The sequence below is a fragment of the Carassius gibelio genome, chromosome B1 (genome assembly GCF_023724105.1).
Source record: "Carassius gibelio isolate Cgi1373 ecotype wild population from Czech Republic chromosome B1, carGib1.2-hapl.c, whole genome shotgun sequence".
NCBI classification, from domain to species: Eukaryota; Metazoa; Chordata; class Actinopteri; order Cypriniformes; family Cyprinidae; genus Carassius; species Carassius gibelio.
In genome coordinates, this window is record NC_068396.1 from 7,863,384 (window position 1) to 7,877,599 (window position 14,216).

Sequence of the window (14,216 nt, forward strand, 5' to 3'; positions counted from 1 at the left end):
ATTTTACTGTATTTTTTATCAGAAATTGTTTTACGACTTCAAGAAAAAACAACAACATGTAAAAACTTTGCATAATGGAGAAAACATTTTATATAGAAAAAATGTGTTACTGAAAGTTACTATTAAAACACATTTTACAATTATATGAAGATAATAAAAGGTGACATTTTAGCACAACTACATTTCCAAGTTAAAGGTAAATTTTTGCATGTGCTTTGCTAATGGAAGAGAGAAACAACTAGGTGTAATCATTTAATAACTGCAGATGGACTAAAAATATAAAGGCATTCATGTTGACGATTAAAATTTATTGTACAGAATATAGAGGTTTGAAATTAAATGCTGGGCACTGGGTAAAAAAATAGAGACCTTTCAGCTTAAATCACAAACAGTTAGGCAACTACTTTGGTACAAACAGCTAAACAGTTTGTTACACACATTGTAGCTTTGATAAAATACAGTTTAAAGAGAGCAAGAACATTTAAAACAAAAAGTGCAGATCATATGAAAACAATTCGTATTTATGGTAAACCCAGGAAAAAAAAAAACCTCAATAAAAAACTACCTGGACAGTGGTTAAAAGTATGATCCTAGTGACTGATGAAACAAAATGATGAATCCTAACAGTCTTAAACAGAGACCCTATTAAATCAGTTCTTTCAAAGGTTGTTGAGAGATCATGGCATACAGTGTCCTGTAGCTGAAATCAGTCACTGTCTGCCCCCTGCTGTTGAGACAGTAGAAATGTGCCAGGATAATACACCATTAAAATGATTTAACAGGATAGTTTCCAGCGAAAATTAGTGATATTCTCAATTTAAAATACATTGTAAAAAGTTAATTCAGTTGGAGTCGGACCTTAACCTGTCCCTTTTTAACTTTGATCCAATATGAATCAGTATGACTTCATTTCTCTCAAAACTGTCCAATTCCCTAATGAAACACTAAGAGATACAGTCAACAGTATACAAAGGGTTCAAGTGCAAAATGTTTGTTAACAAATGCACAAATCACACCCACAATGACAAGAGACGAGGAGACATAAAAAGGTGCAAAAGTATGTTAAAAAAAAGTGTGAGAAAATATATAATGATGTAATTTCACACACACACACACACAAAACATTTGTTGAAGCCTGTTTAACTGCACTTAAGATTTAGTGGCCTGACCTCAAGCTGCAGCGGAAACATTCGATCTGGGACAAAACACACACACACACACACACCCCTTTTCATGAGGATCAGTCCTCTGTGGACGGCCGTTTACTTCTCAGACTAAACCACCGCGTTATGGATTTTCTCTTGCCTTTTACCTTTTCTTTCTTCATATCTGCAAATGGCAAAGCATAACCCACAGTTAACTGCCAGGTACAGAAAGTTCATTTCAAGAAACCAAGGGGTCATTTACTAATGGTGACCACAGAACATCAGTAACAGCTCTTAGGTCCATCCGGCAGTTTTTATGTCATGAATTGCAAATGGTTATGACTTTTGCCCACATTTATGCATTGGTTTAATTGGGTGGGTAAATTATATATTTTATTATAAGTAATTTTAGCTTCGAAAAGGCAGACGGATCATCAGCCAAGGCTAGATACCTATGGTTTCCATTAGTGATCATTAATTCAAAATGGGTTGCATTACTTTTCCTGTTTGGCCTTTCAAATCGTGGAATATTTAAACATGCAAGGAGCAATTACTCCAAAGATTCAAAGCACTTTGAGTCGGTGGGAGGAGAGTTGCACAGGTGGCAGTTATTTCAAAAAGAAAAACTTTAGTTTTAACATCAGGGATAGAAATACTTTGCTCAACCTCTGAACTGCTTTGTTAAAAGTGCAAATAGTATTGTGCAATTAATACAATTTTTTATTAGAAAACTTTTCTGTATTTAGCACATTAGATTGCAGTGGCTTATTTACAATGTTGGCCTTGAGTAGAAATCTCATGTGCAACCAGTTTTACCATATTAAACTAAATATTAATTTATATTATGTTGACTAGAAACAGACACTAAACATTACCAATAATGATTCTCTCTGCCATCAGTGAACAAATGGTGACAATAAACAATTGTCTCTTGCCTGCCAGCCTCTTATTATTTGCAAACAGGAAGGGATGTTCATTTTGAATCATCCCACAGACATTCAATGGACCATAATAAATAGAGTTGGCTGCAAATTTCTGTCTCTTTACAATCAGAGCCAGCTGGTGCAGAGTAATCCATTTCTATCTAGAGAAAAATGTAATGTAATTCCTTGTAAAATAAGAAATTGTCATGTTTTTGAGAAACTTTAAATGTTGGATTCATGAAAATATTATTTATTAAGCTTAAATATTTTGAAGAATTTCCTCTTCCTTTTTCAAAAGGTAAAGGGAAAATGTATTTTTAATCTCAGGTTTTAATGCTACATAACAGTCATAATATATACATAATTATACCTACCAAGATTCTCCATCATCTTATTCAGCTGCTCATCCTCCTCTTCCTCCCTGTAGATAGAAGGATAAGATGATTCACAAATGTCACATTTAGTAAGTTTAGATATGCAATAGCACTCTGGGGAAAAAACTCTGGGTTTTTGTTAAAAGTGAGCCAAAATCCTCACAATTAACAGGACTAAAGACTTAAACTGTTTCAGTCTGTGTGAACTGAATTTATTTAACACACAAGTTTCACAATTTGAGTTGAATTACTGAAATAAAATTTCCCATGACATTCTGATTTATTGAGATGCACCTGTGCATACATATACACATGTGTGTGTGTGTGTGTGTGTGTGTGTGTGTGTGTAATAATAATAAATAAATAAAACAAAGATATATACATAGCTAGCCTATGTACTTTAATGAATGTATTTAGTCATACTGTGCATATTATTATAAATCTTCAAGTTTTTTTTTCCATCAATATTTCGTAACTTCTATCTTCTGCTGAAGTAACCAGGGAAAGTGGATATGATGCGTGTTGCACACCTCAGTCTGTCTTCATCCAGTCCCTCCACTATAGCGTTCCTGTCGTTCACAATCCCCACAAGTTTCTCCATCAGCTCTTCTTCTCGTTTACGATCCCAAGATGTCTTCAGATGGTCTACAGGATAGAAACATCATTAAATAGCTAGATTAGATTACACAAGTGATATGAAGCTTTTGATCTCTTAAAGAAAAGTAGATTAAATTACCCAAATCACACAATCAGTTTACAACTGTCTACACAAAGCGTCATCATCCTCCTGTGATACAGTAACCCCAAAAAGTACGAGTGCCATTGCACTACACAAACAAAGTGTTTGATCAAGTGGCATCTGCAAACAAATGATGTTTGACTTTTTCCAGTGTTGGACAAACCTGGCTTGTCCAGCAGTTTCCTGAGTTCGGCCTCAACACTGGGTTGCTCTTCCTCTAGATCCTGTGTCTTGGCACTATCAGAACACAGTCACAGATAATTTAAGCGTTTAATGCATATTCAGAAATAAAAGATATTCACTATCAGCATTCCAGTAAGTCAATGTTTTACACATACATGTACACAAGCTCGGATTCGCGTCTCATGTAGACCTGTTTGTTTCTGATGAGGGTAAACCAGTCCACCATTAAGTCATTCATTAATGTGTCCTCTTGTCCTTCTGAAGAAACAAACAAAATACAAGATTTCTTTAAACATAATTGCATTTGTTTAGTCTAAGACGTGTTAAGAGTTGAAAATCCACATTTGCAAGATTTGTCTCCACCTGCTGGAGCACCATAGGACAACATCTAGACTTTGAATTATATATATATATATATATAAAAAGTTGCTAAATTTTCAAATTCATAAAATCCATTTGTTTTGCAAGATAAATGGACACAGTAAAATAATTCTTCCTTTATAATGTGATTGTCTGAGAAGTGGATCTGACAAGGCTATTCATTCTTTTATTATTTGTAAAAGAGCCGCTTTTAAGAGTGTGTGTGTGTACAGACCCTCATCACATTGTCGAAGTTGTTTTTCCAGCTCTACTCCTCTTTTCTCCAGCTCGTTCATATTCATCTCGATTTCCTTCAGTTCTTTTTGAATGTCTTCCTTCGGAATGTAACCCGGCTAAAGCAAACAGACACACAATACATCAAACATGGACTTTCTGCACAAACGACTTTGTACAGATCATTAATGGTTTATTTATTAATTTCAATGCTCTTCTATTCTATCAGAGGAGTGAAAAGACTTGCTTACTATGAAGTCACTATTTTGATTCTAACAGTATTCAACTATTCAAAGATAACTGTGCCCCAAAGGTCCTTTTGACCCTCCAAAATAGTCTAAATGGGCCCCTTGAAAAAGTATCTCCTCAACACTCACACACATCAGTGCAGACAGAAATGCACAAGACCAGATAACACATGTAATTATTGTTTTGCCACACACCTTTTGCAATTTGTGAGTTTCAGTGTCTGAAGGACTACCAGGAGATATGATGCTGCCACTGCTGGAGTCTAGTAGACAGACAGAGATGAAAACACACAGATGAACAGAGAACTAGAGAAACTAAGAATCAAATATACAACATGCAGTGCTCCTTTATTCATTTAAATGCAATTAATTGTTCATGCTAGTATATAATGCATGTTTGGCTGTACGTGGGATCCTTACAGAAAGTATAACTTTATTTGCATAGTTTTTGGACATGGTACCATATGAAAAAAAAAAAAAAACATGCATGTGTGACACTGAAGGACTATGTTCATAACCTGATGTGTAAAAATGGTTCTAATACACTGCAAAAATAAAATCAGTATCTTGATTTTGTTTCACAGTAATAATGACAACATTTTAACATCATTAAAACAAGATACATTCAAACAAGTGTTTTTGTTATTGTTGTTATTGTTAACTAAAACTTAATCGTTTTTCAGTAAGTAAAATAAAGCCGAAATGAAATAACATTAGACTAAAAACAAACTTATAGCTGAAACCAATTTTCCTAAGATCTTACCACTAGCTTTAGTCCCGTTTTTCATCGGGCTAGGTGAGGGAGCTTTGGGCGAGTTGATGCTAATGGTGATGGTTGTGGTAGATGGTGCAGGAACCGATGTCTGGGAGATTCCCAGACCAGATGCCCGTGGAGAGGAAGCTGCTTCTGGCTTCTTGGAGGGTGAGCCAGTGTTTTCTGTGGAACCGACAGTTCTATAAAAAGGAAAAGAGATGAGAAGATATGAAACTTTTCCGTTTTGTTTCTCAGAAACTAAATGTTCAGCATGGCTTCTCTCACCTCTGACAGGTGAAAGTTTGGGAGGGCGAGGCATGTTAAAGGGGCAGTTACAGGTGAAAGATCTTCATGGGGGGGGGGGTGCTTGTGTACTGAGCTCTATTGCTTTGGGGACTTTCAGATACGACCCACTGCCGGTCTTATTGGGCGCAGCAGGTTTACGCGCCAATCAAAACCAATCACAAGAGAGCGTGAAGGAATGGGAGGGACAGACTGTCTGGAGAACCAATCAGTTAATCAATGAAGAGCAGGATGATTTGGTTAAAGATGTTATTAAATGATTTAAAAGGAGAAAGAAAAAGATATTAAAGAACAAGACAGTATTAGTAAAGATCAAAAGCACATTTCATTTAGAGAGAAACAAGCACTTTAAACTTACTTTACAGGCTTGAGCCTGGACCTCCAATCAGACGGAGCTGTATCGTTTTCTGAAAGGACATTTAAAAAAAAATTCATTTAGAAATGGACATAGTAGACATTTTAAAAAATGAGAAAATTTTGGTTATCGTTCTTAGACGGTTTAGGAAGAAACCGTTCCTACATCAACTTCTTTGTTGGTCTTACAATAAAATTTGTATTAATAAATTAAATCTGAATTTTGGCTTACAACTACACTACTGTCCTAAAATGTGGCACAAGTAAGATTTTCAACTTCTATTTAGGATGCACATAATCAGATTTGACAGTAATGACATTTGTAATGTCTAACAATTAAAAATGTTAAAAATCCATCAAGCAAAATGCCCAAGATCAATGTCTGTATGTTATCAGTGCACCAGGTGTGTCTTCCTCACCCTTGCTGTTAAACGACACCGTGCTCGCAGGCCTGGAGGTTTTATTTAAGGTATTATCTTTGATCCAGGACGGCGCTGCAGCAGCCGGGGCAGTAGGTTCCACGCTGGTATCCAGTGCTTTGAGACGCACCCTACCTGAGGGGCCTTTAGCACCAGACTCCACAGGGGAAACATTACTATAGAAACCAAAGTGAGGAGAGATTGTGTTAATGATGGACATACCTTTTTATACAAACATGTCCACAAAACATGAATTTAAACAATCCTCGACATGCTTGAGTACATAAAGGCTATAATTCGGTTTCATTAATGACCCTTGTACACCACACCCTGTGAAAACAAGTCATAAAATATATGCCAGCTATGTAATGTGTGAATGATAAAGGTGAATCTAGCTCACCTGTTGTTTGCTTTCAGCCCAGCTTGACTCTGATGAGAGTTGTTGTTATTCTTTTCCACGGTCACCATCTTGCCGATCACAGTTTTGGCTTTCTCCTTTTCATTCTCCTTCTCTTTTTCGGTGTCCTGTGTTTTTGGCCCATCTCCCACACGCAGCAGGACTCTACCTCTACCAGCTGCGGCTCCTGCAGTGGCTCTAGGTGCAGTGCTCTCTGGTGTAGGAGTTTGAACATTTGCTGGACTCACAGATATAGTTGAGGTGTATGATGGGGTGCTCTTACTGGCAGGCACATTACTGCTGGGACTGCTGCATGACTCAAAGAACCTAGCCAAAGAAAGAAAGAAAAAAAACAATATTAAGGTTCTAGTCATTTCAACAAGCCTGCCATTTTCATGTGGCCATTATGGTTATTGAACATAACCATTAAAACTAAATTTTGTCTAAATAAGTGTATAAATATTATGATTTTATTATTATTGATACTACTACTACTACTACTACTAATAGTAAAATACATTTTAATAATAATCTGAAAAAAAATGAATGGTATAAATGCAAAGTGATTTAGCCTTCACAACATTATAAAGTACAGTATGAAAATGGATATTGATTTTGAGAATTGCAGTGTTATTAGATTTTTAAAAGGGAGTGTTAGATGATGGTAAAGGGAATTAAATATTTTAAAACAATAATAATAATTATTATTCAATTCTGGATGTTATGTTCCGTTTTGACCATTTCCAATAAAATATGGAATGTAATATGTACTGACATGGCACCAATATATCTTGCAACATGAATAAAAATAATATTTTAAACACTCTCCAATGATCAGCGATAAAACATGAAATTCTTAGAAACCATATTTTATGTAATTTAGCCTGCTGGAACATTACCCCTTCACCAGTCTAATACAGACCCTTTTCCTGATCCAAAGTAAAAAATAAGTACAATTATTTATATACCATAATTTTATTTATTAATAGTTTGAATTAGCATATTTTTTTATTTATTTTAGCTTTATTTAAAAACAAAAATGGTGTGCATTTCTGGCATTATATATATATAGTTTCACTTAACAACAGTGATCCAATAAAATATCAGAATAGTAAACTGAAAGACATTCACCTCTTTCTGGCTTCTTGGTTCTTCTCTACACTGTTGCCTGCTGGTTTAAGAGACTCTGTGGGTGTTCGGGGGCTAAAGGAGGTCTTCACAGTTGTAGTCTCTGGTGCTGGAGTTGTTTTTGGTGCTGGTGTGAGCCGAACCGCTGGAGTAGGTGTGGCAGTTAACTCACGAGCGGGTACACGGTCACTTTTATTGGCCAACCAGCTTGGTTTAGATGTGTTAGGTGTTAAACCAGTTTTTCCAGTATCTCCTGATGCATTCTGGTCAGTCTTGCTTATAAATGTGGATGGTGTTTTTGGTGGAGTCACGGTGATGTGTGTAGTCGGGACGGTTACAGGCTTCTCTATGCTTGTGTGTGTCTTGCAGATGAAAGTTCCCGCTGCTTTTCCAGGCTTGTACGTGCCAGAGAGAAGAATAGTGGAACACTCTTTGCATCTGTTGAATAGAGAGTTCATCATTAACAAAACAGAAAAAAATATTCTATACTTAGATCTGATAATGAAAAGACTTTCTAAAAACATCAGGAGATGATCTTCACTCCCTTTTTGACATGACAAAAAAAAAGTGTCACTGCTATTATTCACTGGTATTCTGCTAAATGATCAGCTGACTGAACACAAAACAATGAACCCTATAATAGCTGCCATACAGCAAACAATTAAAGGAATATATAAAACTATTTCAACTGAAAGTCAGCCATTACAAAAACGTTCCCAAATTACACTGCTCAAATTAAATCATTATGATGGAAATTTAAGCATTATATACATGATTCACTAGTCATGTGTGGTGGATGCATTTACATACACAACCTGTCAAAAGATTGGAATAAAAAAAAAATCCCTTTATCTTATGTTACCAAGGCTGCATTTATTTGATCAAAAATATGCAATATTGGGAAGTATAAACAACTGTTTTTTTGATACGCTTTAATGTCATTTATTTCTATGATGCAAAGCTCATTTTTTATCATCATTACACCAGTCTTCAGCATCTGATCCTTCAGAAATCATTCTAATAAGCTGATGTGGTGCTCAGATATGAGCAGTTATTATTGGTGCTCAATTACTAACAATGCTTCTTCGTATCAATGTTGAAATCCTTTTTGCTGCTTAATACTTTTCTGGAAACATGATCAGTTTTGATGAATACAAAATTCATTTTGAATAGAAATCTGTAACATTTTAAAGTATTTAAAGCATCACTTTTGATAATATAATGAAATAACTTAATAGAACTGACTTAAAGCAGTTCCTGTGGTACAGTTTCCCATCTACTAGGTGGCGCTGCACAAGGTGAACGTGCTGGTGGCACACGTTACAACTGCTGCTCAGAGTCGTTTTATTGGCACGTTCTGCCAAAACTTCTCTCTGGAAATTATGAAAAAAAATAATTAGTCATGAAGCACTGTGCAAACAATACCTCAATATAAGATTTGTTTATACCAATATTTGACATAAGTTATCATATCAGAAGTATGTAACCCAAGACAAGGTTTGTTATGTACCCATGAATTTGCATTACACACACTCGCACACACACCAGAAATACAGAACTACCGAAGTTCCCATGTGAGCTGACAGGTGTCAGGAGTTACGTAGTGTACCTTGTTTTCGTTTTCTGGTTTAGGCGTCTTGTTCTCTGTGGCTGGTTTAGGGGAGGGAAACACTTTAGCGGTGACAGGTGGGTTCTTCTTCTCAGATGGCGCTTCATTAGACTCTTCAGCTGGTCTTTTAATTCCTGCCATACCTCCAACTGCACATCCACAAAGTGAAATTATTTTAGCAATGCTAAAAATTGACAGGGTCCTAATTAGGTTTAAAAGTGAAGGCTGTCATTTCTGAATCACTGGAGGCACTAAATGGAATTGCAAAAATCTGGTTTACTTCAGTCTGCAGGGTTATAAAACTCCTAAGGTTTCACATTATGCTACCATTTATATTATCCTTTCTTTACACTGCACTTTTTTGAACATAGCTTGGATCTCAAGATTAAGTTGTATGGCTTCTGGATATCTGTATGTCTGAACACAATCTTAACTTTTGTAAACTGGGTGGATAACAGTTATACAGTTACAGTACTATTTGTCATGTATATGTCTTACTAGGAGAGCGTCCATGGAAATAATTGTAGTACTGGGACACATAGGTCAGGATGCTGAGGCGATCAGGCACTCGTAAAGCCACCATGTCTTCGGCATCCAGCAAGGCAGGAATACCCAACTCATTCTCTGCCACCTCGAAAGCCTGGTCAATAAATTCATAAAATGACAAAAAAAGAAAAAAAAAAAATATTTACACAAGAGGGAAACATCTGCGTGGCAGAAGAATTTGAGGATTTCATACTGAACGAGTTCAAATGTATTCACCCCTATCATCAATTACTAAGGACTGCAAAAAAAAAAATAATAATAATTCCGGATTTTAAGAGATGTTTGATATCTACAGGCTGCAAAAGAGGAAGAACTCGAGTAAAACCAAACATTAACTGGGAATAGACAAGGAATTTGACAATTTAAGCGCTTTTTACACATTAAACAACTGTATTTCTGCTTTGTATTAGCTCTTACACAGAAAATATTGCTTGACCTTATATACCAAAACAGGGACTTTTTATTTTCTTTGTCTGGTCACTATTACTCATAATAGTGTGACTATGTCAGCAGATCAGCTTTTAGCTCATGTATAATTCACAATGCTACAATGATGAATGGTTGAGCAAGTTTGTAATTTGTGGTGATTTTCCATCTAGAGGCACTAAGTGGTTAAACTACAATTCCTCCGTGCCCATTATACACACACAAAAATGTCAACTTGGCCCGGATTTCTTTAGGAGAAAAAAAAGCTTCCATCAAAAATAAACAAGCGCAGACATGAACAAGGAAAGAGAGAATGAGAAAACCATCTAGATTAAAATCAAGAGCAATAAAAGGGGAGGTATTTCTCAGTAAAGATTCATTAAAAACTTCTCACACAACATGTAATGTGATTCAAAGACCATAAATCTAGATGTAAAAGCTGGAAACCACTACAGATCATTACTAAAATTCTCACGCCAAAGTTACTGTTAGCTAATAACGAAGAATGTTAAGACTTATTTTTTGTATCAGACATGTTTTCTCACATAACAGAGCATTGCAATGAGAGGGAACAAAACATTTCATTGCCTTTGCACCACTGCATAGTTTGACAAACGAAACGTTGAACACTCGGTCTTGTGCAAGCTTTCTCTTTTACCTGATACTGAATCTCCACCCTGTTAACCATGCGTTACCTTATCTTAACGGTTAACACTTTCATTTTCACTGTCTTTGTCACACTAGCTCCATTTACAAAAAAAAAAAAAAAAAAAAAAAAGAGAGAGAGAGTGACATCCTTACATACTCACAAAGCTGTTTATTAGCATTTCCTTTGCAGTACTTTTCATTATGTGCTTTTGTATTGTCTCTTTCACAACAATGACCTTTTTGGATCCCATTCCTTTTCCGTGGAAACAGGAACATAAGAGTCTGCAGATGATGATTTATTATGGCCTACAACAACTCCACATGTGATTCAGCTGTTGCGAAAACAGAAGAAACCACAGAAATAGGCCTTAAATATGCGGCTGTTTCAGATCTTGATCCTGGTCAACCACACATAGGACCAATAGCTCTACGAGAGGTCTAGGAAACTTGCTAACTGTTAACATGATAGGGTTGTGACCTTTATGGAATGAAGGCATTTCCCAGAACACTTCAAGCTGATTCAGTTGTTTTGCTCTACTGCTCTGACAAAAAAACATACATGCTAAGGCCTAGGGGAGCATTTAACTTGAAAAAAAAAAAAATAACTTTTCATCTTTAGAAAAAAAAAAAAAAAAAGTATAAATGCTTTAAACCACTCATAAACCAAAATAGTACTCTATAGAACCTATATATTTTTTTATCCTCCAAGAACGGTCATATGAGGAAAAGTTTATTGTTAACTATTGTTGTGACAGTTATGATAATCGAAAGATACCAAAGGCAGGTATTCAAAATGAATAAAAAAAATATTTTTAACAATGAAATGGATAAACGGAATGTAAAATGTTATGGTAACTGCAACAATAGAAAGAAGTGATGAACGTTAGAAGAGAGACCATTTTATAAAGTGAGCAATCTTACCTGTTTATTGTTTTCATAGACATTTTCCTTGCTCAAAGAGTTAAAGTCTCTGCAAGAGAGCAGACAATTTGAGACAAGAGTACATGAGTAAACAAATGGTATTTTCCCCATGCCAATATTAACAATATACATCTGACATTAATACAAACACAACCACAAGCATGCAGTCTGTCAAGTTTAAACAAGTCGAATGTTAAGATTAATGGTGCTATTAGTTTTTCAAAAACAAAATCAGTTGCATTAAACCTAAAATAAGTATTTATGATTTTGTATATAGTCCTAAAAGCTCCAATATCCTCATTGTAACTTCTAGTCCAAATTTTTAAAAGTTCATATATTCTTATGTTCATATTAAGTTTTAATATAACATAACTGCTAATGTTCTGGGGCCAGTTTCATAAAACAAGTTTACCAAATAAGCCAGGCTTATTTCAGTTAGACTGAATTTTGAACCAAATAAAAATGAACCAACTGAAATAAACCTGGCTTATTTGGTAAACTTGTTTCATGAAACAGGCCCCAGGTCCTGAATTCAAAAAGTTGTTTTGTTCTTATCTTAAAAGTATTTCAGTAGCCTACTAAACATGTCCAAGCTCAGATTCAGTTCTAAGGTATCAGTTTCTACTTCGTTCTAAAGTTTTTATTAAGGTCTAAAAGTTCTAATGTTCTTTTTCCCCTAAGTTATACATTCCCTAAGTTTAAATTAAAACATTTTGAGTGTTCTTATTTTTCCAAGTACTGAAACTTTTACTGATGCCGTCACGTTCTCGACGTTCTGAATTACTAAAATATGTTTATGTCCTCGTCTTAAGTTCAAAGGCGTCTTTTGTTTTGAACCACAGTTCTAAATGTTCTAAAGTCTTAAACGAACTATAAACTGTTAACAAACTCTACGTTTGAATGATAAGCGTTTCAATTTTCGTCCAAAGTTCATATGTTGTCGTTTTCGGAGGACAATGCAGCGCTAAACCGCGCTCTCGTTCGCTGTGGGGAGGCTGTTACTTACATCAAGTCCGGTCTGTGTTTGTGAATTAGAGCGCAGAAAGCCAGACCGTCCCGGAAAGATGTTGTCATGTTGGTAATCGACACGTCCCGATAGCCTTCACACTGGATTTTGCACCACTGTTGAAGCGCCTTCACAGCAGCCATGGTTCGAATGCGACTGAACTCGAGAGCAGCACTTTAAACCGAACACTGAATCTGAAATTGCTCTCTTCCAATGTGCCACACACACAAACGGAACGCTGAACTGTGGGACGCTTTTGATTTTCACTTACCCACTCAAGTGATCTCACCGTCAGCTGTCCCAATGGAGAAACCCCTGAAACTCCTGAAAACTTATGACGTACTCATGGGTGGAGTCATAGGTAAACGTTTAATAAATGACTTCCCTTAAATTGCACCACATGGCACCTATATAGTCTACCATATACTGATGATTCGTGTACAAAGATTAAACACATAAATAGCCTACCAAACAAAACAACAACAACAACAAAAAACTTATTTATGGCAGTATGATGGTAATCTTGGAAAATCATTTTCATTTCAGTGGTTACTAATGTTACACATGTAATTTCAGTAGTTTCAGTACAAAATATCAAAACTCATCTATCTATCTATCTATCTATCTATCTATCTATCTATCTATCTATCTATCTATCTATCTATCTATCTATCTATCTATCTAAAATATTATTGATAAATGGATAACCTTAATGGTCTCCATTGATTTCTACAGTATGGAAAAAATTACTGTGGAAGTCAAAGGGGACCAGCAACTGCTTGTTTACCCAAATTCTTTAAAATACTAAATTTGTCTTCAGCGGAAGAATGAAATTCATACAGGTTTGGTACAACTTCAGTAAATTACATTCAATTTTATTTATTTATTTTGGCAAACTATATGCTACCTTTTAAAGCAGGTTAGGCCATTTCTAAGAGGCAATAGCAAGGTAATTTGGAAAGGATAAGATCCCACCCTCCCTGCAAATCACTCTCCAAAGCCACACCTCCTCCAAAACACATGAATGCACACGGGCGAATGCACCAGTGACACTGACACAAAGATGGCATTGGTGGAGAGATGAATGCAGTGTTGTCAAATTGCCTCATGCACCAGTGAGAAAACATTACAGTACAAAGCTCATAATATTACAATAACAACGCCTTCCATTCTCGCTGTGTCTGCAACAGCATAATGGAACGCGCTGATGACGTATCCAGTGTGTGCAACAAGGTGCACAGAGGTTTGCAAATATAGAAATTGACAGGCAGGTAGGACAGCCTATCATAATCTGCGGACGGAGGAATATGATTGGATTAACATTTTATGGTCCTACACCTTCAACCGTTGATATACATACATTTAGACCAGAAAAAATAAATTCCTTACAAATACAATTTCTTTTTTGTCAGTTTAAGTGTCTGAAAACTTTGTGTTGTGCTTAAAACAATGCACAACGCAAGGCTAAAATCCAATGGTATGCATATTCCATATTTTCA

The 14,216-nt window shown here is 35.8% G+C and overlaps 1 protein-coding gene across 2 annotated transcripts; it reads right to left on the minus strand.

The window, feature by feature from the left end:
- Window positions 1-287: 287 nt before the first annotated feature.
- On the minus strand, window positions 288-13,135 carry LOC127949177 (MICAL-like protein 2). Of its 2 annotated transcripts, XM_052546168.1 has the most exons (18): window positions 12,989-13,135; window positions 12,718-12,891; window positions 11,712-11,760; window positions 9,669-9,810; window positions 9,171-9,319; window positions 8,807-8,934; window positions 7,565-7,999; window positions 6,437-6,760; window positions 6,037-6,212; window positions 5,622-5,670; window positions 4,970-5,160; window positions 4,402-4,469; window positions 3,960-4,077; window positions 3,520-3,622; window positions 3,345-3,418; window positions 2,973-3,087; window positions 2,443-2,489; window positions 288-1,329 (listed from the first exon to the last, which is right to left on the minus strand). In XM_052546168.1, the coding sequence occupies exons 2-18, from the start codon at window positions 12,858-12,860 to the stop codon at window positions 1,241-1,243; spliced, it is 2,400 nt and encodes a 799-aa protein (XP_052402128.1). In that variant the 5' UTR covers window positions 12,861-12,891; window positions 12,989-13,135; the 3' UTR covers window positions 288-1,240. The 2 variants fall into 2 exon arrangements, with proteins under 2 accessions (XP_052402128.1, XP_052402127.1); XM_052546167.1 differs by having other exon boundaries at window positions 12,718-13,032.
- Between the last annotated feature and the right edge of the window lie 1,081 nt (window positions 13,136-14,216).

What these genes read in the sequence shown, in the direction of transcription:
- LOC127949177 (XM_052546168.1), bottom strand. Translation starts at nt 12,860, where the DNA reads ATGGCTGCTGTGAAGGCGCTTCAACAGTGGTGCAAAATCCAGTGTGAA. An exon ending in ACTTCGACAATGTGATGAGG is followed by an intron (nt 3,623 to 3,959) that starts GTCTGTACACAC and finishes TTGTTTCTTCAG; the next exon opens with AAGGACAAGAGGACACATTA. An exon ending in CTGGATGAAGACAGACTGAG is followed by an intron (nt 2,490 to 2,972) that starts GTGTGCAACACG and finishes TTCTATCTACAG; the next exon opens with GGAGGAAGAGGAGGATGAGC.